Here is a 26002-nt window from a genome sequence, read left to right on the forward strand (position 1 = left end):
TTATGGTAGGATTCTTTTTAGGGAAACAAAGGTAGAAAAGTAGAGCAGAGTCTGGAACAGAATAGGTGTTTACTAAATATTTGTTAAAAGGGAGAACTGAATACACGAATATGTAACATTAAGTAAAGCGCATGCAGAATTACTTTATATAATCCTCTAAAGACTGTTTAAATTTTTAGTCAGAAATTTGGTTCCCTTAAAAAAAATCTTCTTTTTTTGAAGATTCTGTTTATTTATTCATGAGAGACACAGAGAGGCAGAGACACTGGCGGAGGGAGAAGCGGGCTCCCCATGGGGAGCCCCATGGGGGAATTGATCCCAGGATCTTGGGATCCCAGGATCACGACCTCAGCCAAAGGCAGATGGTCAGCTACTGAGCCACCCAGGTGCCCCTCCCTTTGTACTCTAATCAAATGAAGCAATATAGCCTCTAAAGATCCTGTCCTTGCTATTACTGCTATTTGATTTTCCAGAGATCGTTGACATATTTATACATATTTATGTTGTTTATATATCTATATTGAGAAATTAAAGAGGCCCCTAAATCGTGTTTGCATTTTTCTTTTCTACCCTGTCCTTCGAAGAGAGAGACTAAACTAATGAAACCACGATGTTGGTGTTTTTGGAGGTCAGGATCTCAACATTTTACAGACATGAAATCATAATGACTTAACCCTATTTTTCACTAGAGGATATCGTGATGACGTATTTATGTGTATCGGAGGAGGTAGTATTCTAAAGAAAAAGTGGGGCTGGGTGGACATTTGTTAATAATTACAATGGTAAAAAACGTAATTGCCGAGAAGAAGTGAATGAAAACCTATCGGATGGGAAGGGAGGGGCCAAGTTGGAGCTGGGGCTATTCTGAGCGCTGGCTATAAGTGTCCGGTTGCATTTTGCTGACCTCTTCTCTGGTGTTCACTCTGATTGCTCAGAAACTGTGTGTACAGAGGAAACGCTCAGGCAAATATTGCCGAAGGAAAAGCCTTCTTAAAAGAAACCTGTATCCACCCATTGGAGAGCTTTAAAGAAATGTGGTGAGGTGTGTAAGGGTTGGTACTTGAACAGCAAGTTGGGTTTCCCAGAGCAGGTTGTGCCCATACAGACCCCTTCTCAGCGCTCTGCTTCTTTCTCATCATGGCCTCAGCTGCAAGCCCACCAGGGTCCCTAAGAGCAGACAACACGTAGCTTAGGAGCTCTTTGACACCTGCTGTATCGGTGAAGTCAAATATTTGCATATAGATTTCTTTAGCTTCAGGGGCTCTGAGGGTAATTCCATGGGTTTTGAAACTGGAATCAGACATTCCTTCCCAGAGTTTTCCAGTTGTAGAGAGTTCCCTGGTAGTACAGTATGTGCTAAAGTCCTCTTGAAGACACTTTCTGTCCTAGGTGTCCACATTCTTTTTACACAGTAAACCATAAGAAATTGAACTTGGTAGTTGGTTGTGTTTTGCAAGGATCTAGAAATTCTGAAATGATATACCTGCAGCAATTTTTGTCTGTAGGTTGAGTTTCTTTTTAGAAGCTTTTTATCTGGTCATATTTTTGAAACTCATTGATACTTATTTTGGGGACATATTGTTTGATGCGCTTTTTGGTCTCATTTTTTAAGTTAAAATGATTGTTGAGGTTGTTAAAGCAGGGTGGCTAAGCATCAGTCTGGGAATAAAAGTTTTAAGACTTTTAACTAATCTCTGCCGAATCATTACATAAGTGAAGGGAGAAAATTACAGTTTGGATTTTGGGTTTCTCGCTCTGTAAAATGGGAATAATAGAATGTGCCATTTCCCACAGAACTGTTTTGATAATTATCAGAAATTATGTTGCTGCCGTACTGGGCGTTGGGAACAGGAGTGCTTTATACTGCACTGCTTTCTATACTTCTTCTTTCTTTTTTTTTTTTTTTTTTTTACTATTTTTTTTAAGTTTTATTTATTTATGATAGTCACAGAGAGAGAGAGAAAGAGAGAGAGAGAGGCAGAGACATAGGCAGAGGGGGAAGCAGGCTCCATGCACCAGGAGCCTGATGTGGGATTCGATCCCGGGTCTCCAGGATCGCGCCCTGGGCCAAAGGCAGGCGCCAAACCGCTGCGCCACCCAGGGATCCCTATACTTCTTCTTTCTGATTGATACAGTTTTCACCAATAATTTTCGATGATTATCATTCCAAAAATTGTAATTGGCCTAAATGTTTTTTATTTGCTTAATTCATTTTTACCAACACCTATCTTTTGCCTTCCTAACCATACTTACCTTTTGCTTCTTGCATTGGAAAAGGCAAGATAGAATGGTCAAGTGAAGTTTCCCAAGACCTACTCTCGATTTCTCTTTGGACTCATTCTGGTTCTCTTTAGGTTCCGGGTGTGATATCTGATTTTCATGATTAAACTGCTCTGACACATATCGCCCCTGATTTGTAAATTTGTCTTCTTTCCCAAGTAGAGGCATTTTAACTATAATTGTATGCAGGTTAAAATAAAGTGTGTGCCCACTGTCTAATGAAGCCTGTAAAATTGCTTCCTCTGGAAAACACATATAAAGTGTATGGTATTTTCCCAACAATGAAGAGGATTCAGGGATTGTGATCAATCTAATTATTGATCTATATCACATATATAGAATATATATGTACACATATATATATATTCTGTGAAATGTATATATTCTATGAGATGTATACATTCCTCCTCCCCACCCAACATGAACTAGAATAATTCTGTTCTTTGTTGGTTATTATATAATTTAGGTACCAATTAGATGAGATTATGCAATAGTATAGAAATAAACCTGAGCTAAATATTTCCCCATTTTTGTCATCACAAGATTCAAAATCATTAGGGGAATTGAGAATTGGGTCTGACGGGGGAGAATAGAGTAAAACTAGGATAAAGCTGAATAAAGCTCAGATGAGGCTCTCTCGTTGCTGTGGTGAGCTTCTTGGTGGGATTTTATTTTATTTTCTAAAATCTTATTTTACTTTTTTGGCTGATAGCATTTAGGGGACTGAGGTGAGGACCTGCCATGACAGGAGCTCACAGGAGGTTCCAAGCACTTTGCCCCTAATGCTGCTGATTGCCAGGTGGGATGAGGTGAAGGTGGGGAGGGTGGTGAGTGACATGCATTGAATCAGCAGTATAGGTGACTTAAATAACTCCCTTCTCTGAATAGCTGCAAAAGCTTTTAAATCCAGTTAATTGTTTTTACCTTTCCGTGGAGTTAGAATTAGAAGGCAGTACTGTATCCAGTGTGTTCACCTTTCTTTATACTCTGCTGACTTTGGAAGGAGAATAGACCCTACTTAAGCCTCTTGAGACATTATTTTACTGACTCTTTTCATGGTAGAATGCTCAATACCGTTTAGCAGGCCGAAACTTCTGGGAAAAAGTAGGTTTCGAATTTTATTAATCTTGGCCATCATATCAGCTTTGGAGGGCCAGAACTGCACATTTGTAGTTTAGTTAAATCACCACCCCACCTTTAGGTAATTATTCAATTTTCAACAAATAATTCTATTCTTACCGAAAAACAGAGAAAATGCCTTGGATGCAGAATGAAAGCTCATAATTGAATCTGATAGATACATATATTCAGCAAATTAGATCAGTATTTGATTGTTCAGGTATTTCTATCCAGTCTGTGCCATGGGTTGGAGAACCAGGAGTCTTAGATCCTATTTCTATTTCTGTCTGTGCCCTCCCTTTGCGGGTGACATGAGGCCACTCATGCTTATATGGTTACATTTCCTTTATGCAAAGGGCAGTTAGTAATCTATCTTCTTTTTTTTTTTTTTATTTATGATAGTCACACACACACACACAGAGAGAGAGAGAGAGAGAGAGAGAGAGGCAGAAATGCAGGCAGAGGGAGAAGCAGGCTCCATGCACTGGGAGCCCGACGTGGGATTCGATCCCGGGTCTCCAGGATCGCGCCCTGGGCCAAAGGCAGGCGCTAAACCACTGCGCCACCCAGGGATCCCAGTAATCTATCTTCTTATCCAGCTACCAAAGATGCTCTGAGGATTCTTGGATAATATGTAAAAAATACTTTGATATTGGCAGTAAGCCATTGACAAGTTACCTAATTTCTGAATATCAGTTTGTTCTACAAAGAAATAACACTTGTGCCTCCCTATCTCCTACTTTCACAAAGAGTATAAGTAAACTAATTTGAAATCCCCAGGATGAACCCTATAAATTTAAGATACCATCTCCCTTGGATATATTCCCTGCCTACAATTTATTACCAGTGGTTGGTACTTTCTTGCCAGTGGTTGCTGTGATTCCAGAATGCTCTCAGGCTAAAGGTAATACTGATATCTGGTAATCAACAAATTAGTTGATTAGTATCTATATTAATTCTTTTTACTAACTTTAAAACTGAGGCAAAGCGGTTTATTTTTCTTTAAGTTTATCAAAATGTTAAGAACAATTGCAGATATAAACTCAAATATGTTACTTTTCCAGGCTCATATGGCTCCTTGAACATGATAAAACATTCTGATTAAGGCCACAGTTATTGTTCAGTCAAATAAACCAGTCATTATCTAAGCACGAGTTTGGCTGATATGATAATTTAGAGAGTATATCATGTATGTGGGTGAGTGTATGTGGGAAACAGAGGTATATATTTCCCATAGAGTGACATTAAGTTGAACCCTAAAGGATGAGGTGAGAGTGGCCTGAGGTGGATAGGACCCAGTTAATGCATGGCCTTTTATGCTACTCGAAAGATTTAGGATTGTACTGAGTGTGCACTGGGGAGCCATTGCAGGAAAGCGACCAGACAAAATTTGCATTTTAAAGAAGATCCCTTTGGCTGATACATGGGGGAAGCATTCCAGGAGGACTGAGATTGAAGTGGGGAGACTGTTGCTAGGATTCAGTTGAGAGATTATTTTGAGTTAGACTAGAGTGGGTACTAGACAAGACAGAGGTCAAGACAAATGGGTTGAATTGCCAGGATCTGCTGATGGACAGAGGCTGCAATGGGAGCCATTGCTTCTGGATTTCTACTGTGAGCAATTTGGGAAATTCATATGCCATTTTGTGGAGGCTTGAGGACTGTTCCCTCTGGAGCCAGTAGGGAGCTTGGAAAGGGAGATGGATGAGAACTGGAAGAAGCACCTGGAAGAACAGGAAGTGGGAAGAACTGGGGAGAGGAGGATGATAAGTGTCGGAAGAGCTCATGAAAAGGCGAGAGGAAGAAGAAACAGCCTGGTGGGCCCCACTTTTGTAAGCTTTTCATTTGGGGGATGAGCACCACGCTGAGAAAGTGTCCATGTCCTTGTTATTCCGGTTCCTGTCAGTGTCGCCACAACCGATCACTTTCACCTCTCCAGGCTCCTCCATTCATCTGTGAGGTGAGAATGTTGAGCTGTATTCTCTCTAAGATCCTTTTGAGCTCTAAAAATTCTGTAACCATTCTAAATATTTTAATTGATTGAGTGTAATGGAGCACATAGAAGGAAAGACTAAAACTTTTTCTACCATTTCTCGAAGCGATCAGTGGTGATCAGTGGAGGACAGATATCATAGCCAGAACATCTTCATATTTTAGGGCAGTTTATGGAACCTAAGGGTTGTGGATTTAAACTTGTAATTCTAGGGGCACCTGCATGGTACAGTCAGTTGAGTCCTCAACTCTTGGTTTCAGCTCAGGTCATGATCTCAGGGTTGAGAGGTTGAGCCCCCACTCTCCCCCCCAGTCAGGCTCTGGACTCAGTGGGGAATCTGCTGGAGATTCTTTTCCCTCTGCCCATCCCCCAGTTCATGTATGCTCATGTGTGTGTGCATGCTCTTTCTCTCAAATAAATAAATAAATCTTTAAACTTGTCATGCTATAATTATAAGAGAGAAGCATTTTCAGAGACTCCCTGATCCCTTTTTTCCTTCTAGGTAGTTACAAACTTGAAAGGACTAATTTTTTTTTTTTTTTTTAGTCATGTTTTGCAGACAGTGGAAGGTGGGAGGAATCGTGGTAGTGGTGGGCTGGCATCATGGGAGTGGGAAAGTGGTAGAAGAAACCTTACCTATCTAGGAGCCCCAAGAATTCCAGTCTTCACATTATTAACTGGCTATTTGGCTTTGATTGCCTCAACTGGCAAATGAAATTGAACCATGTAATGTTTAAGGTCATTTCAACTCTAAAAGTATAATTATGTGCTCCTGTGTCAGTGAATGCTGTCTTCTTTTCTGGATGCATGTGGAAAACCACCGCCATGGAGATTCTGAGATTGGTCTTATTTAGGCTAATTTAAGTCACTTGGAGCACTTTCTTCGTCATTGTTTCAATCTTACAGCATTATCCATCTCTCATTTCCCTGTGTATAGGTATGTGAGAGGAGGGAATTATGTGAACTAATATTAAATATTTGATACCTGATTGGCCATGAGTGCATTAACTATATGGTGGATTATCTGTCTATAGCAAGTAAAGACTATTCTTCCTATTGCCCAGCCAGGGTTTAGGCCAGTGTTAAAAGGGAAGCCATAATAGAGTCAGAGATGGACAATGTGGGTAGGATGAAGAGTGTGAATGTGTGCATTTATGTGTCTGTCTCAGCTGCCTCTCTGGCTGCAATTGCAAATCCAGTTATCAATGACAATTGGATTAGCCATTGTTTTCTCTCTTCCAACCCTGTTTCCCATTCAGTTGTACAAATGGTGACCGTAAGAGAAATAATGGAAACTGTCAGTTCTTCGTGATTGGATCATGGGTGGATTTTGTTTGACAGTATGTGTAGTTCACATTAAAAAACCACCAGGTCTTTTTGGGTTCTGGGGTGTCAGGATGAGTGGAGAGATCATCTCTTTCTGTTGGATGTTTCTTCTTCACTCTTAGCACTGCTCTACCTGGCACTGGCCTTCCCAGGTCTTTTGGTTCCAATCTATTCTGCTCAATCAAGTAAAGGGATAACAGCTCATGAGGGTTGGCACTTACTGCGCGAACGCACTGGGTGAAACTCTACCCAGAACAGGGTGGGGATTGCCAGGCATGTGTTTCTGGGCAGGAAGAGGGAAGATTGAGTTTATGCAGGGTGTTGCCTCTGTTGAACATTGAAACCCTGTGTAATGACTAAAGCAGCCCACCGAAGGGCGAGTTACACTTGGTCTAATGTTGGCCCTTTTGTCCTCAGGAGTGCCTTTGCTAGTGGAGGGGATTTACAGGTTGTTATCAGGGCTCAAAGGTGATGGGAATAAGAAGAAATTGTGCTCTGTATTTCCCTCCTTGGAAAGGGAAGGGAGAAGGAAGATCAACACTTGTGTGGCACTTTTGTGTATTGTCCATGGCAGGAGACATTTTATTGATATGATTTGATTTGGATTGTCCATAAAAAAATGACCTCTCCCTCTCTCTTCTCCCTATATATGGAGACTATATAGATATCTCTGTATATGTCTATATATTATATCAATGTAGATATAAATATAGAGATATAGATTATGTTTTATGTCTACAGATGAAAAGAGATTTTGCTAAAGCAAAGTTAAAATTACTTGGGAGAGTCAACTTTTTAGAGATTGTGAAGCACTTCAGGGTTTGCAGTTTATGAAAAATAAGATGACTTTTAGTCTTGTTTACTCATTAGGTAGGTTTCTGTATTACCTTTCAGTGCTTATTCTAGCCTAGATATTTTAAAATAATTGATGACTACTGAACATATTAAAGTTATATTTCGTTAAGAATATTTGGGGTGCCTGGGTGGGTCAGTGGTTAAGCGTCTGCCTTTGGCTGAGGTCATGATCCCCAGGGTCCTGGGATTGAGTCCCTCATTGGGCTCCTCATAGGGAGCCTGCTTCTCCCCCTGCCTATGACTCTGCCTCTGTGTATTTCAAGGATAAATAAATAAAATCTTAAAAAAAGAAGGGTATTCACTAATTCAAACTTTTTATCATGCTAGTCATTTTTTGCATCCTATTAGCTATTAATAATGGTAACTATAATGGAAATTTAACCTTAGTGTGTGGTCTTCGAGTTCTCTAAAGACTATAATTAGAACTTTGCTAGAAATCAACACTTAAAAGACAGGTGGAGAAGTTTCCTGAGCTAAAGGACAGGAGGTTAGCTGGGTAACCATAAGCTTGACTCCCCTTCAAGACCTTTTTCCTGTAGCTATTTGTTCCTGCCTAGAGATTGTAATCATCATCATCATCATCATAAAATATTAAATATTAAAAGCACTATACTTAGTAAACAGCTGATAACAAGCTAAGATTTCTTATCAGTCTCGCTTGGGGAACCTCAGGTCGCCTTAAGGTTTTCTGGGAGGCTTTCAATAGACAAAATTCCCATGCAGTTCAGTGAGAAGAAAAGTATTTCCCTGTTTTTCATCGCTTGCACTGGTTATTTGCTTGCATGCCTAATCTTAAGTGTAATTGGTGGCATTAATATTAAAAGAGATTATTCATCAGGATTCAAAATTATTTATAAATAAATTACATAGGCAATATATAACTTCCTGTTAATAAACATATGCATCATTATTTTTTCTTTTTTCTCCTTTTTTTTTTTTTTAAAGATTTTATTTATTCATGAGAAGCACAGAAAGAGAGGCAGAGACATAGGTAGAGGGGGAAGCAGGCTCCCTGTAGGGAGCCTGCTGTAGGACTCGATCCCAGGACTCCGGGATCACGACCTGAGCCGAAGCCAGATGCTCAACCACGGAACTACCCTGGTGTCCCTATCTTTTTTTTCTGTGATAAGTGACTTCTGTCTAAAATACAAAAAGAGAAATCATGCCTTGTTTTGTGTAGTAGCATATGTTTGAAATATGGACCTTTATGCCAACATTTCATCAGGGCTGACTTTCCCCTTGTTAATTGCAAAATTGTATCATGCTCTTTGAAGAGCATTTTCTTTTCATGAGCTGGTATTTATGCCCCAGTAAATTAGCAGTTACTTGGATTATATCTTATTAGAGCTGCTTATGGACACTCCTATGTGTTTGTGAGTAATAAGCTAACAAATTACTTGTATTTCATTTATTAAAGTATTTTGGATTATATGTACCGATCTGTATTTTTAAGAACATGTAACAACTTTATTTTTTTCTTCCAAGGTTTTATTTAAATTCAAGTTAGTTAACATATAGTGTAGTATTGGTCTTAGGAGTAGACTTCAGTGGTCCATTACTTACCTATAACGTCCAGTGCTCTTCCCAACAAGTGTCCCCCAAGTGCCCGTCATTGTTTGAGCTCGACCCACCTCCCTTCCAGCAAAGTGTCAGTCACAGAGCCTCTGTGCATCTGACTGGAGGTTCCCTGAGCCTTGGTTCCTTTGCCTATACAATCATTATCATTTTTTTAAAAAAAGATTTATTTATTTATTTATTTATTTATTTATTTATTTATTTATTTATTCATGAGAGACACAGACTGAGAGAGAGAGGCAGAGACGCAGGCAGAGGGAGAAGCAGGCTCCTCACAGGGAGCCTGATGCAGGACTCGATCCCAGATCCTGGGATCATGACCTGAGCCAAACGCACGTGCCCAACCGCTGAGCCACCCAGGCATCCCAGCCTGTACAATTAGGATAGTAGTGTTTAATTTGTACAGTTGTCATAATTGCATGAGGTAATGGGTATAAGAGATCTAGCTAGAACCTGACACATTTGTAAGTATCCAACAAATAGTTACTCTCATCTGTATGTACAGTAAACACAGTAATATGTTTCTTAAAGGAGCTAATAGATCTATCTTGCGTATAGAGGCATATGGTCTTTAATTATCCATCCCTTTCTAGAATTTTGAGGTTGGCTGACATAAAACCCTTTTCTGGTTTGATAGGTTTAATTCTACAAAATTCTAAATCATCCTTGGTAATGTCTATGAAAACCTCTTTAACTCGAATGGCTGTAGAGTTACTAGGTTACTAAGTGTAAGAGTTCTCTGTTGGTCTGAAAACATGATAGCAACTATCAATGACATTAATTTAGAACTATTTCAGGAATTGGAAGAATTGGACATGATAACATCACAGTACTTCTGCTTTCAGCTGAGGTGGAGCAGGTGAGGATGGGAAGATACAGGCATCACCTAGTGATAATTTCTGACATTCAGAGATAACTAGGAAAACCATACTTTCTTCCCAGTAGTATTGGCTGTGGGATGGATTATGAGATATTCCCAAGACATTTAGAGTTTGTTGGGAACTTACACCATCTGTCAGAGAAAGGTATGTAGGGTATTTATTTGAACACATGATACTGAGGCCACTGCCAAATCAAGGACTGAATGCCCTTTGACTCATACCTAAATGAACTGTCAAATGTAGATTTCAGTAGTTTTAGTTTATGCAATTTTAGTAGCAAAAATGCAAACTTTATTTTAATAATATTTAAAACAAGCTTTTTCTATTTGAGTATAGTTGAAACAATAACCTTCTCTTATGAATTATAGCTATTTAAAAAATTGTTGCTTCTTAAGAAGTTTTTGGTGAAACTTTGGAAACAGTCTTCGGTGAAATTTCTAGGGGAGGGATTTTATTTTATTTCTGAAGTCTAAAATTCTCTTCAAGTTAAGCAGGTAACTGTCCCTGATTCTTTCAGCATCTACAGTTTTGTAGACTCTTGCTGGATTGGAAGGCTTGTCTGTCAAGTTTCTCATTTTTTATTTTATATATAAAATAATACTATGCCCTCAACCTTTGTAGATTTCCTAAGTGCTTGCTGTCGTTTTTATGAGTTACAATTTTAAAAATAGCCATCATTCTTCATGACAGATCTCTGAGACAGATAAAGATACTTTATTCAAAATAAATATTGAAATCCATCTATGAGATTCTTTTCAACAATAGTATATTTTCATCAGTAATTCTGCTTCCTGAAGACAGGTATTCTGTGGGAGCAGCAAGAATGCTTCCATTTGAGCTCATTTTACTTTCAGTATTTTTGTTACCTGGCATGTACAGCTTATGAAATATTTGGTGATCATTTTGAGAAAGCCTTCCCCTTCACTCTCCAGGGCAAGGGTGTCTTGTTCTCCTCCCCTGGGCAAAGAAGCTGACATGGAGAGTGACGGAGAAGTAATTGATGAAAACACAGCACCTTCCCTGAGTTCCGGTTTATTTAACTTCAGGACCGGGCTCTTTCTCTTCTCCCTGAACCCAAGAGAGAAAAGGAAAATTTAGTTACTGGTAATGTGTGAGAAGAAAAGGAGGGTGCTTTGAGTTTTGCCCAGTGTCATGATCGCCTCTGGCAGCTCTTGGAAAGCAGGATCTTCTTCACTCAGGAAATATGCTGTTCTGCTGTGCTGTAAGGGTCCCCGCAAAAAAGTCATGGCTATTTGGGTACCAGAGTATTGTAGCTTCCCAGAGGCCATCACTGAGAGTATCAAAAATGCTTAAGAGTGGTTATATGGAATGGGAGTGGGAACAGAAAGTGCACTACTGGATGGGTGGAAGTATTCTAAAATTGATGGTGATGGTTGCAGAACTCTGTAAATAATCCCCAAATCATTGAATTGTATCCTTACAATGAGTGAATTTTATGACATGCAAATTATACCTCAATAAAGCTGAGAAAAAATGTCTGAAATTTGGGGTGTCTTGCAAGGAACCACGGTTCTGCTTGGTATTTGAGCTGCAAAGAGCATCATCATATCTGAAAGCTTCCCCACTTGTGTGATAGTGTGTGATAAAGTGAGTGAGGTGTGTGTGTATGTGTGTGTGTGTGAGAGAGAGAGACACAGAGAGAGAGAGAGAACCTGAGGCAGGAGCTAGAAGAGATGGGGATAAGCTGACTCTTCTTCATAGGGGTGGGGTGGGGGACGGCATGTGATCACGATGTGAATAAGATGACACCATATTTGTGATGTTGCACCTCCAGTTAGGTCCCAGAAGTTAAGGTATTCTCCTCTCCATGGGCCTTGAAAGCTCACTCTCTGAATCACCCACCCTCTTGGTTAGGTTGACAACAAAAAGAGTTTATAGTCAGAAATCTTATCTTAGAATCCTATCGACCCATATAAACTATCTTTTAAATGACTTATCAAAGACACTGTGCAGATTTGGGTAGATACATATAAAGATCTTTCTGTGTAACATCAATTTGACTAATATAGCTTAACTGCCCCCCCCCCTTTTTTTGCTTAGTTGCCATTATTTAATAAGATATAGAAAATATTTCATGTGATAGGCTTTAAAATTTTCCAATTTCTTAATTTTTTTCATGACGTTTTCCTAATTCCTGAATGAAAGCAACCAAGCTCTCAGTGTTTGATTTACTGAAGAAATTGGTTGGCTTTGCTTACATATATTGTGTGAGTTGAGATAAAGCTGCAGGACTCCCTTGGTAACTGGAGCACAGGAAACAATTGACACTGTTTCTTAATTCACATTGTTTCTGAGACATTTCCTACTTCCTAGTATAATATAGCTTTCCCATGAGAACAATTTGCTTGCAAATGGTTAGACATGATAAATTTCTCATTGGCACTCATTCTGTGAAGAGAATTTCACTGTGCTTTGTAATAGTTGAGTTGGTGTGTGTGTCTATGTGTGTTGAGGGGAGTTTCATACTTTATATAGATGCCTCCAACTTCATTCCAAATACCAGATTTTTTTGGAATGCTAACCCATTCATTTAGGGATCTGCATTCCTTAGTTGGAAGCTTTCTCTTGAAGGAGCATATAATTGTTTTAATCCTTCCAATTTAAGGGAACATCCCTGTGAATTATAGTGTTTTTAGATATGCCTGATGGGTTACTGTGGAGAGTAACTCGCAGTAGTTTATATTAGACGTACTGCATGTATACGTATTGCATGTTAGGTGTGTGATATTATCTGTGGTACTGTAAAGTGGTCATCAAGGAGTAATTCCAGAATAGGAAATGGGAAAGATGAGATAATCTAATCTAATTTGCAGTTAAAAAAAAAGTTTTCACATTTCTTCCGAGATAGTGGTTCCCACATTCAGAAGTTATGCTGTATATAAAGTGAAAGTAAAAGTTTCCCATTTTTTTTTAAAGATGTGGAACTTTGAGTTCCTTTTTTTCCCCCGTCTTATCAGATTTTGTAAAAATAATACCACTTGTCAGTTTTGCAGCTTCTTCCATCTAGAGAACTAAAAGCATTTCACAATCTTTTTTCCTCATGCCCTTCTCTTCAAGGCAATTTTTGCTGGGCTGGGTTTATTTTTATCATTGCAACAACCAGTTTTTAGAAACTTTTGGAAACGAAAAAAGAAAAATGAGAATGGCACTGTAACTGACATTCATTTTAGCTGTTTCCTAGTGTGAACATTTGAGTATTTCTAAAATCTTCTCTCCAACTATGTCTTATTTTTTCTCAATTTGTCCCAGTTCTAAGTCTCTATTCTGCTGATTTGGTTAAAAAAAAAAAAAAAAAAGAAAGAAAAAAAAGTTTTAATGCAAGAGCTTATCTGCAGCAGAATGACTTCTTGAACTTTGAGTTAGATCTTTATTTTTTTGCTGCTCCCAGACCTCCTTTTTCGGTACCCTGAACAGGACTCAGGAGGGTTAGAACTGGAAAGGTCTCCAGGGATCACCCAGTGTAAGCCTCTTGCTATACAAATGACGAGATTGAGGCCCAGAATGGTTAAGGGACATGCTCAAGGTCAAATAGCTAATTGATGACGGAGGTATGGCTGGATCAGGGATTCCTGATTTCTGGGTTGGCATTTCTTGGCTTCCCTAAACTTTTAAAAGGAGTCTATCTGAGTGGCACTGGAGTACACCCTCACAGAATCCTAGCGCCAGCCAACAGATTGAATTATACTCTAGCGAACTGAAAATTGGGAAGAGATTTTATTTTTCCAGTTTATTTGTCAAATATAAAATGGTAATGAATTCATGGACATTTTCTTCTGACCTGAGGAGCTTGTGAAATTTATATGCAGCAGAGAATGTGATTTGAAATGACTGATGATCTGTGACCTTTCTTAGGCCACCATACCATCTACATTGGGGTCCATGTGCCGAAGAGCTACAGGAGAAGGAGACGCCACAAGAGAAAGACAGGGCACAAAGAAAAGAAGGAAAAAGAAAGAGTCTCTGAGAACTATTCTGATAAATCAGATGTGGAAAATGCTGATGAATCCAGCAGCAGCATCCTGAAGCCTCTCAGTGAGTACTCTCTGGGTGTTGCTCCCTTTCACCACCTCACTCTATATCTTTGGGAAAGACATCTTTTAGGATCTTGTGACTAATGGGAGGGGCACAATGGTAGTGGGGTGGTCTCCTCTAAAAGATAGTGTCTGTGGGACTCTTTTTTTTTTTTTTTTTTTTTGTCCTAGCAGGTTGTTCTAGCAGGGAATCTGGTAGGAAGGATTCTGAAAAGATCTGATGAAATTTAGGCATGCTTGTGTATTGTACATTTTGACTAATGAAACAGGGCAGAGTGTTATAGATGATGGTATTTAACTATAGGAATCAATAGTAACAGGAAGACTCAAAGAAATTTTTGGATTGCTTTTGCTTAAAATAGGTTTTATTAAGACAGTAGATCCAGATGAGAGCTATATATACATATGACATTGATAGGGTTATAGATGACATTTAACCAGGTTGTGGGCCAGGTTGATGATTTGAAAGGGAGGAGTGGAAAAACATCCTGTAAGCCAGAGAAGAACGTAGATTGGTACAGTTCTTGAAACGTTGAGGATATTAAATATCATACATTGGATAGAAGTGTTATTAAGAACAGAGTAATAAGAATTCAGAGAACAAACACTCAAGGATTCAATTGATAGGGTGGACTGTATGTTTAGGTATATGCATATGTTGCTTTTGCTTCTTCTGATGTGGAGAATATTTGGCTATCTGGGGAGCTTTGTGGCTGAAGTGAGAATGAATATGTGAAGCAGGGAGAAGCGATAGAAACACATGCCAATTTTGGGAGATTCCCCAACAGGAGCTACATAGTGACAGCTTTTCATGTTGGCAGAGCTCTGTACATTCTTCATCTTTTCGCTACAGTTGCAGAAATGTGGAACCTGCAATAAAATGCACCATGGGTGGCACAGATAAAGATCTGGCTCAGTCATTGCAGGTGATGAGAGGCCAAATTAGAATTAACAGCTCAGGAGTGTTGAAAAGTGAATTTACAGAGTTAAATTAAAGACGGTGTGAAGTGTGGTGATGTGAATCTGCGAATCTTGTAGTCTCACTACCGAAACTGAGCAGGTGGCTTCGAAGCTAGTGAAGTACTATCCGGAGAGGAACAGCACAGATGGACCACCAGATTAGAGAGCAAAGGTTGGAGGAAAGCTTGGAGATAGACCACAAAATTAAGACTTAAGCATATTAGAATAAAAGTAAGACAGGAAGGATCAAAGGGCAGGATATAAGAATTCTGTGCTTTTCATCAGAACGTTGGGGAAAAGCCTTTCTGAAAGGAGTCCTTCACTTACCGACTAAAATAATGGGGTCTGTTTCAAGCAAAGTCCTTGGGGGCAGCCCGGATGGCTCAGTGGTTTAGTGCAGGGTGTGATCCTGGAGACCGGGGATCGAGTCCCGCGTCGGGCTCCCTGGAGGGAGCCTGCTTCTCCCTCTGCCTGTGTCTCTGCCTCTCTCTCTCTCTCTCTCTCTCACTCACTCTCTCTCTGTGTCTCATGAATAAATAAAATCTTTTTTTTAATAAATTTATTTTTTATTGGTGTTCAATTTACCAACATACAGAATAACACCCAATGCTCATCCCGTCAAGTGTCCCCCTCAGCGCCCGTCACCCAGTCACCCCCATCCCCCGCCCTCCTCCCCTTCCACCACCCCTGGTTCGTTTCCCAGAGTTAGCAGTCTTTACGTTCTGTCTCCCTTTCTGATATTTCCACACATTTCTTCTCCCTTCCCTTATATTCCCTTTCACTATTATTTATATTCCCTAAATGAATGTGACCATATAATGTTTGTCCTTCTCCGACTGACTTACTTCACTCAGCATCATACCCTCCAGTTCCATCCACGTTGAAGCAAATGGTGGGTATTTGTCATTTCTAATGGCTGAGGAATATTCCATTGTATACATAGACCACATCTTCTTTATCCATTCATCTTTCGATGGACACCGAGGCTCCTTCCACAGCTTGGCTATTGTGGACATTGCTGCTAGAAACATTGGGGTGCAGGTGTCCCGGCGTTTCACTGCATCTGTATCTTTGGGGTAAATCCCCAGCAGTGCAATTGCTGGGTCCTAGGGCAGGTCTATCTTTAACTCTTTGAGGAACCTCCACACAGTTTTCCAGAGTGGCTGCACCAGTTCACATTCCCTCCAACAGTATTAGAGGGTTCCCTTTTCTCCGCACCCTCTCCAACATTTGTTGTTTCCTGCCTTGTTAATGTTCCCCATTCTCACTGGTGTGAGGTGGGATCTCATTGTGGTTTTGATTTGTATTTCCCTGATGGCAAGTGATGCAGAGCATTTTCTCATGTGCGTGTTGGCCATGTCTATGTCTTCCTCTGTGAGATTTCTCTTCATGTCTTTTGCCCATTTCATGATTGGATTGTTTGTTTCTTTGGTGTTGAGTTTAAGAAGTTCTTTACAGATCTTGGAAACTAGCCCTTTATCTGATACGTCATTTGCAAATCTCTTCTCCCATTCTGTAGGTTGTCTTTGAGTTTTGTTGACTGTATCCTTTGCTGTGCAGAACCTTCTTATCTTGATGAAGTCCCAATAGTTCATTTTTGCTTTTGTTTCTTTTGCCTTCGTGGATGTATCTTGCAAGAAGTTACTGTGGCCGAGTTCAAAAAGGGTGTTGCCTGTGTTCTCCTCTAGAATTTTGATGGAATCTTGTCTCACATTTAGATCTTTCATCCATTTTGAGTTTATCTTTGTGTCTGGTGCAAGAGAGTGGTCTAGTTTCATTCTTCTGCATGTGGATGTCCAATTTTCCCAGCACCATTTATTGAAGAGACTGTCTTTCTTCCAGTGGATGGTCTTTCCTCCTTTATCGAATATTAGTTGACCATAAGGTTCAGGGTCCACTTCTGGATTCTCTATTCTGCTCCATTGATCTATGTGTCTGTGTTTGTGCCAGTACCACACTGTCTTGATGACCACAGCTTTGTAGGACAACCTGAAATCTGGCATCGTGATGCCCCCAGCTATGGTTTTCTTTTTTAAAATTCCCCTGCTATTCGGGGTCTTTTCTGATTCCACACAAATCTTAAGATGATTTGTTTCAACTCTCTGAAGAAAGTCCATGGTATTTTGATAGGGATTGCATTAAACATGTACATTGCCCTGGGTAACATTGACATTTTCACAATATTAATTCTGCCGATCCATGAGCATGGAATATTTTTCCATCTCTTTGTGTCTTCCTCAATTTCTTTCAGAAGTGTTCTATAGTTTTGAGGGTATAGATCCTTTACATCTTTGGCTAGGTTTATTCCTAGGTATCTTATGCTTTTGGGTGCAATTGTAAATGGGATTGACTCCTTAATTTCTCTTTCTTCAGTCTCATTGTTAGTGTATAGAAATGCCACTGACTTCTGGGCATTGATTTTGTATCCTGCCACACTGCCAAATTGCTGTATGAGTTCTAGCAATCTTGGGGTGGAGGCTTTTGGGTTTTCTATGTAGAGTATCATGTCATCGGCGAAGAGGGAGAGTTTGACTTCTTCTTTGCCAATTTGAATGCCTTTAATGTCTTTTTGTTGCCTGATTGCTGAGGCTAGGACTTCCAGTACTATGTTGAATGAATAGCAGTGGTGAGAGTGGACATCCCTGTCGTGTTCCTGATCTAAGGGGAAAGGCTCCCAGTGCTTCCCCATTGAGAATGATATTTGCTGTGGGCTTTTTGTAGATGGCTTTTAAGATGTCGAGGAAAGTTCCCTCTATCCCTACACTCTGAAGAGTTTTGATCAGGAATGGATGCTGTATTTTGTCAAATGCTTTCTCTGCATCTAATGAGAGGATCACATGGTTCTTGTTTTTTTCTTGCTGATATGATGAATCACATTGATTGTTTTACGAGTGTTATAAATAAATAAAATCTTTAAAAAAATTTAAAAAGTCCTTGAAATGCAGATAAAAAAGGTCATAGTTAATACTCTGCATAGTTAATACTCTGCACCCCTTTGCCAAATAAAGTGCTACTGTTTATCTCTATTTGCTGTCTGTTTGGGCAAAGCCTGTGCCAGAACCATAGGTGCTCTCCCCTGTGTGTGTGTGTGTGTGTGTGTGTGTGTGTGTGTGTGTTATAAGAGAGGGAGAGAGAGATATCTGACTCTTTCCCTCCCTCTGTCTCTAAGTCATCTCTCATTTTGCAATGTAGGAACAAGAGCTTATCGTCACTGTAAATAATAAAAGGGTGAGAGATGCTCACCTAGACGAGTGGGCCAAGGGATTTTGAGATAATTATGTACCAGCTTTTCAGGAAGGGCAACAGAAACAATGCCAGTAACACTCAGGTAAAAGGGAACGAACAGATCAGAATGGTACTGAGACTAAAAGTGCATCAGTCATGGGAGCATTCAGGGACCAGTTAGAGCACAACTTGTAAAAGAAACAAGGCTGTCTATTCTCTTTCCCTCTGAGGCCTCCTCCCTGAGGGAGTACTGCGTTGTGTTGTACACTCAGTTTCCGAGAGGGTCCTATGGAGAGACTATTGTTAGGGACCAGGTTGTTCAGTGATCATAAGAAAATTATTTGTAAATGTACATTTTATAGTTAGTTATTTCTTGCCAGTAAATAAGTTATGCTATATATATACACCTCGACGTATTTGACATGTGTTATTCATTTTTTTAAAAGAGCATTGCTGATTTTATTTATTTGTTTGTTTATTTATTTTTAGAGGCAGAGAGAGCGACAGAGAGAGCAGGGGAGGGGCAAAGAGAGAGGGAATGAGAGAATCTCAAGCAGGCTGCATGCCCAGCACAAAGCCCAATTTGGGGCTTGATCTCATGACCCCGAGGTCGTGACGTGAACTGAGATTAAGAGTTGGACGCTTGGGTGCCTGGGTGCCTGAGTTGGTTGAACATCTGTCTTTGGCTCAGGTCATGATCCCGGGATCCTGGGATTCAGCACCACGTCTGGCTCCCTGCACAGCGGGGTCTGCTTCTCCCTCTGGCCCTCCCCCTACTCATGTTCTCTTTTTCTCTCCCTCAAATAAATAAATAAAATCTTTAAACAAAAAAGAGTTTGTTGCTTAACCAAAGAGTTGGATGCTTAACTGAGCCATCCATGCACCCCAGTGGGTCATCCAATTTGATATCAAGGTCCCTTTAGAAATTTGTATTTTCTCTACTGCTTATCATGGAGACTGAACGGATGGGTAGCTGGTTTATCTGGAACTCTTGTATGTGAAAGTCAGAATTTTTGCACCCGGGTATAGAAAGGCATTTAAGCCTAGGTTTTTGGGAAAGCTACAGGGCTCTGGCATCAACATGACAATAAAATCCTTATGGGAAAACTCACTGAAATATCTGCCTAGTATACCATTACTGTTTCTCAAGAACAACCACGCACAGTTTCTGTTATTCTTGGATCCAGGGTGCTTGAGTTCCTTATGCACATACAGGCATACCGTGTCCCATAGATCAGATTCCTGCAGGAGCCTGACATTATATCAGGTGATGCTTGTAACTTCTGGAAAAACCCTGTATATAAATAGAGTAACTTGAGAGTCATCTCTGATTTTTCCCTTGTTTCGTCCTCATATACAATCCATTAATGACTTTCATTGGTTCTACTTCTAAAATATATCTGAATCTGTCTATTCTTTTTCAGTTTAGCTGGCACATTCTGGTTCAGAGACTCATCATCTCTTGCTTAGACAATTGCAACAAGCTCCACTCTTCACATCTTTACCACCCAGAGGCAACAAGAATCATCATAAAGTACAAATTGGGTTAGGCCCTTCTTCCCCTGAAAATTTCCTCTTGTCCTTAGAATAAAATCTTGATTGGGCATCTTGGCCCACAGGGTCTCACCAAGTCCTGTTATGTGTCGTCCTCGTCTTACTCACTTTACTTCAGCCACGCTGATTTTTCAGTTCATTGGTGCCCAGACCTTTTCTGCCTCAGGGCCTTTGCATATCTAATCCTGTCTTCCTGGAATGGTCACCCCATTTTTGTCCTGGTTAGTTTTTCTTTCTCTTTGTGTTCTAGCTTTCAAATGTTATGGAGACAGGCCTTTTCCTATGACTCTATCTAACATAGGTTCTCCAATGTCACTCTTTCTCAGCTCTTTCTGTCCTTCCTAATTCATGCTCCAATTTGTGATTTTGTGAGCCAGCAGCTTTGTCTTGTGCTGATGCTTGATTGTTAGCGCTGTGAGGGATAGGATCAGATTTGACTTGTTCACTATGTTATTTCTGGCATTTGGCACAGTGCCTGGCACATAGTATGTGCCTAATAAATTAAAAAGTAATTGAGTGAATGGATTACTACTGCAGAAAACATAAATATTGCTTTTATTGGTCTGAATATTTCACATTAACTGATAAAGAGCTAGCTGATTTTCTTGTTTTTAATTCTTACACATCATCTTTGTATTTCCCTGCTCTGCCTTCTTCCCTTGCTGCATAAAATCTGGTCCTAACTTTTAATTATTCCACTTTGGAAAGTGCCTCATTATTTCAACTATTGCTAAAGTGGTATTTTGGTTTTGGGTAGATGACTCCCGAGTGTGTTGAGTTGCTTGTCGCCCACAGCTGATGGAAGGAATTCATCCACAGGGCACATGGATTCATCGTGTACACTTAAAAATGCTTACTATTCTGCACAGAATTCAGGCAGCTCAGCTTCAGAAGCCATGTTAAAGAGGCATGGAATTCAATAATGAAGGGAATTTAGAAGAAGAAATAAGCCTAGTATCTTCCAGGATTTAGGCACATCAGCAGGATGACATAATTAACAGGTTCATTTGGCTCTTAATAGAGATGCTGCTTCTTTTCTTCATGGCTCCCATGTCAAGGCAGGGCTTCTAAAAAGTGAGTGTTTTGATTCCCACACATCTGGAGCCTTGAGGTGGAACTAGATTTGTTTCTCTGAGCTTGGCGGCAGCCCTGAGTCCTTACACAGCTGTTCTTCCCACTGTGGTGTCCGAGCTGCCGGCCCAGCTTGGGACACTGAGAAGGAAATGCATGTGAGAAGGTGTGGTTCACTGAGCAACGGGGAGAGAGCCTGGGAAAGAAGAGTGAAATGGAAGAGCAAGCAGGAGGAGAGACAAGGGAATGAGGAGGTGGTGTGGAGTGGGTGGTGGAGAGAAAAGTTAGATTGTGCTCTTTCTTAAAAATAATCCTTTTTGCCTCCTCCACCATGCACTTTTTTTTTTTTTTTTTAAGTTAGCAGCTGCCATCCTCTGAGGGTTGCCCAGAAAGTGGGTGGGAAGGTGGTCTTTGATGAGATAGGCCCTAGAAACACACCACAACTTCCCACCACAAATGGTTTTGACCTCTGAACCTCTCATTTTGTTAGTGTCCTGGGATATTTGTGGGGGAATCACATGCCACTGGGAGTGCAGAGACTCTGAAGATGTGTAAAATGTTAGGAAACAGAGCTACAAACAGAATATCCTGCTCAGCATATTGGTCTGATGTGTAATATGTTTTTTGACAAGCTTGAACATGCATCAGTGCTTGGAGGGGCTAACTGCTTCTCACATGTATGACATGCCTGTTGTGGAATCATATTGCGACGTATGTGCATATAGACACTCATTCAGTCTTGTGGTATTCTTTTTTTTTTTTTTTTAGCTCTTTGGATATGTACCAGAACTGATGGATTTATGCTAGTGAACATTGTTCTGTGAGCTGGGAACAATGGATGCCAGTTGGTGGTCCAGTTAGATTCAGGAAACTGAAACAGAGAAATGGGGAGCTGCTTTTGTTTGGTGCTTCCGGGTAAATGAACAGAGTAACTGTTCATAAGAGCCAAGATTATTTGGGGTTTTGTCATTTGACTTCCCCTTTTCCCACCCCTCTACCTGACTTCATTCTTTTTTTTTTTTTAAATATTATTTATTTATTTGACAGAGAGAGAGAGAGAGAGAGAGAGAGAGAGAGAGAACAAGCAGGGATGGAGTCCCACATAGGCTTCCCTCGTGGAGCCTGCTTCTCCCTCTGCCTGTCTCTGCCTCTCTCTCTCTGTGTGTCTCATGAATAAATAAATAAAACCTTAAAAAAAAGAAAAGGGATGTGTGTGAAATGAGGTAGATTCTGTCCCCGTTAAGAGACAAAACACAGCACAAAAGAACTATGTGGTCTCTTTCACCCTCTTCTCATTTTTTTGTCTTATATAAGTAGGAGGAAGTACTTTTCTTTAGGTCTGAAACAAAGGCTCTTTATATTTAAAAAGTAATTTGAAAACAAACTTTTTAGAAGGGGCACTTGTGATGTAATTTTACTGAGAAGGCAGTGGTTAGGGACACATATTCGAGCCAGATTGACTTTGAATCCCAGCTCATATCAGCAGTGCAACTTTGGCAAAGATACTTAACCTCTCTATACTCTAGTCTCCTCATTTGTGAAAAAGAGATAATCCTAGAATTTAATTCATATGGGACGCCTGGGTGGCTCAGCGGTTGAGCTTCTGCCTTTGGCTCAGGGTGTGATCCCACCGTTCTGGGATCAAGTCCCACATCGGGCTCCCTGCATGGAGCCTGCTTCTTTCTTTCTTTTTTTTTTTTTTTATGGAGCCTGCTTCTACCTCTGCCTATGTCTCTGCCTTCTCTCTGTCTCTCTCATGGATAAATAAGTAATAAAAAAATCTAAAAAAAAAAAAAAGAATTTATAGTGTTCTAAGGATTAAATGAGTAGTGCATCTGCTTAACAATGATGGTTAGCAATTATTATTTTGAATTACTCTGAACAAACTCATTTTCCCCATCATTATACACAGGTAACGCCAAAAAGCTTCAGACTAAGACTTTGTAGAGATTAATATCCTGTGAACACTAATCACTATTCTTTATGCTTTTCTGAACTTTTCTACTACAAATTCCCGCTGACTATTGCTTCAGCATGGCTCCTCGATCTCAATGGCATGATTGAGAGAACTAACCTAAGTTTAGTCTCTTAACTTGCTAGTGGTGTCACCTGGATGGTGACTGGTAGGTAAAAAGACCAATGAAACAAGGCTTTCAAGGGGCAGCAGAAGTGACTCTGCTTACTGACTCTGTTCTTGATTTTCATCAACAGTTGGGATTCCCAGTTCTGGGTCCCTGCAAGTAAGTGGGCTGTTTGCTCCTTCATGAGAAGGATCTCTTTCTGGCTCTTTGTGTTTCTCAGTGAGACTAGTCCAGTGAATGGCTATTGGGTGGGACAAGTCAGCAACTTGAAGGCAGTGTTGTACAGAAAGGAAACATGTTTAGCATATTTGTGTTTTTGGTGGCACTGGGTTGGCTCAGCAAATGTGGTGTTTTGTGTGGTACAAATAATTGCTGTTTATTCCTCTGTGACGCTGGTGAATATAGGAGGACTGTGTCGTGGTGCTTTTGTCTTCTTTAGCCAGTTAAGCATATACATCTCTCAAGGAGCTTTGAATTTCTGAAATTCAGTTCTCCTGAAGTCACCTTGAAGTGCCCTTCGAATGGCAGTTCTTACACTGTGGAAGGGTGTCCTTTCTTGTTGCCTCTGACTATTCTATGACAATAGTTATTCCGTTTTATCCTGCCATAAGATGTTATGAATAGTGTGTTTACATGTGTCATGGGAGAGTTGATGTTGTTTCTATATATAGTGACTCATGAGTTCAGGAGGCCTCTAAGGGTTCTACTGTGTTCCAGGTGCTAGGGGACTCTGGGCTAAAAGGAGGTTGTGATTTGGGATGGAAAACAGAGGAAACCCCAGCAGTGTGTGGAAGTTAAGATGTAAAATATACTTTAATGAAGTGAGTGGGGGTGTGAGTGACTGTCTGCCATAGGCATTACCACTTAAGCAGAAGGCAGGACGTGTGCTATGGTTTAGGTTCAAGTTTCTAACACAGGAAGCTTGGGGGTGTGAGTATATTTGTGAGCATGTGTGTGATTATTGGAATTGTGTGGAATATTGGAATATTTCTTTTTAGTCAAGTATAGTTGACACATCATGTTGCAAGATTAGTTTCAGGTGTACAACATTAAACACCTCTATATGCTATGCTGTGCTCAGCACAAGTGTAGCTACCATCTGTCGCTGTGCAACACTATTACAACATCATTGACCTTATTGCCTGGTAAGGATCTTCCTGAAATGGTATTCTGTTTAGGAAATTTCTCATATTGAAGAAAATAGTTCCTAAAGGACTACATGTGTTCTTGATACCAGGGATTTAGATTCCAGCCTTTATGAGTTTGAACTGTTGATGCAGTAGTAGTTGAGATGAGGGACCATTGAAGGCCATGGATATATTCTACAAATAAGTTCTCTGGAATTCTTCCATGACCACAATCTGGAAGCAGGGATGTTGGGTTCTTTTAATAACTTCCCCATGCAAGGGGAGTGTTACTTGATTTTTTATCACATTTTTATGAAGGTGTTGTGAGCATAGAGTCCCTACTCTCCTGGTTGCCTATATAATCAAAATCTCAATTATCCTTGACTCTTTCCTGTTCTTTTTCTTCCATAGCCAGCCACTTACAGAGTCCTATTGGTTTTTCCTTCACAGCCTCTCATGTCTGCCCTTTCCTTTGAATTCCCAAGGCAACATCTTATTTGGGTTTTCAGCCTTCAGATTTTTCTTTGAAATAGAAGGGACTTTTTTTTTTTTTCAGACAAGGCTGCCAGATATCTTAAATGCACTTTATCTTGTCTTTCTTTAATTAAACAAGCAAACAAACAAATAAGCAAAATTCTTCTAATGCTCATTACTTAAAGCAGGTTTCTAACTTGGGGTGCTTACACATTAAGAGTAAACTGACAATGTAATGGCGTTTCCTCTATTATTTTTACTATCTTAAGTTGCTTAATGAAAATTATAGGTTTACTCTGTTTCTTCAAGGCCTTAAAGACTGCATTTGTACTAACTCATAACAGCTTTCCCAGTTTTTGAACTCCTGTGGCAAGTATCACCTACATTACATGTTCTGGTACTTAGGTTGGTAACGCTTCCCATACTGACTTGCCTGTTTCATTCAAGTGTGTGCCATCTCTCCAATAGCATCTTTAGAGCTTCAAGGGCAGGAGCAATATCTCATACTTATTTTGAGTCGTTTTCTGAAATAGCATATCCTTTGCATGGATGCATAAATAAAATGTCCAGAAATTACCAATTAGTTTAAAATATTCCAGTCTGTCTGAGAAAATAAAAACTGAAGAGGAAAGGTTATGTGATGATTCAGTATTAACAACTACTTTAGTTAAAAAAAATGCTACCCCTTCAACCTAAATCTTACTGAAGTGTGATTAAAATAGAAATCACCAGTGTTGTGCAATAGAGTGAGTTGAATGATGGTGAAATGACAAGAGAGAAGGCCAGGAAAAGTGATCTTGCTCATGCCATATAGTTCTAAAACTTTGTTTTGCAGTGACTAATTAGCACATAAATAAAATAGAAATTGTCAGTGTTTTCAAAACAGAAATAAAAGTGCTACCCTGCATGTACTTTTCCTCAGGGGGAAATATTCAAATTTTTGAAAATATGCATGTTAATGTAAGCATGCAAAATATAATTTAAGATGACATTTCTCTAAAGAACCATATAGCATGTTGAGTTGCAATAAGCCTGCCTCTGCTTACGACTATTCATTTAGGATTCTTATTCCACTGTGATGAGTGAGGATAGTATGTAAAAGAGGCTACTTAGGATAGTGAGATTTGTTAATTACTGAGTGTGTCATCAAGGCTGTTTGTGGACTGTCTTACACAGGGAATCTTAAGAGTTGTTTATTTGTGTGTATCATGGATAAACAGATTAATCTATGTTGCTGCAGAGGTGAACTTAGATGGCCTTTGTGCATCCTTCTAGAATTAGAATTTAGTGATTTTGAAACAAGAACATCCCTGAAACTCTTTATTCTGTTGCTGTTTGTCATTTAAGCAAAATTCCATTAAAAAAAAAAAAAAAAAAAAGCAGGATGCACTTGCTACCCTTACTTAAAGCTACTACTAGTAGAGGTGTT

General features: G+C 39.8%; 1 protein-coding gene across 4 annotated transcripts in view; it reads left to right on the forward strand.

Moving 5' to 3' along the window:
• Positions 1 to 26002, forward strand: part of SLC4A4 (solute carrier family 4 member 4) — a 343745-nt gene that overhangs the window by 51492 nt on the left and 266251 nt on the right. For all 4 annotated transcript variants that reach the window (XM_025435827.3, XM_025435826.3, XM_025435829.3 and 1 more), the window contains exon 3: positions 13903 to 14082. In XM_025435827.3, the coding sequence (XP_025291612.1) occupies positions 13903 to 14082 (180 nt within the window). The remainder of the gene's footprint in view (positions 1 to 13902; positions 14083 to 26002) is intronic.

Source organism: Canis lupus, chromosome 13 (genome assembly GCF_003254725.2).
Source record: "Canis lupus dingo isolate Sandy chromosome 13, ASM325472v2, whole genome shotgun sequence".
Lineage (NCBI taxonomy): Eukaryota > Metazoa > Chordata > Mammalia > Carnivora > Canidae > Canis > Canis lupus.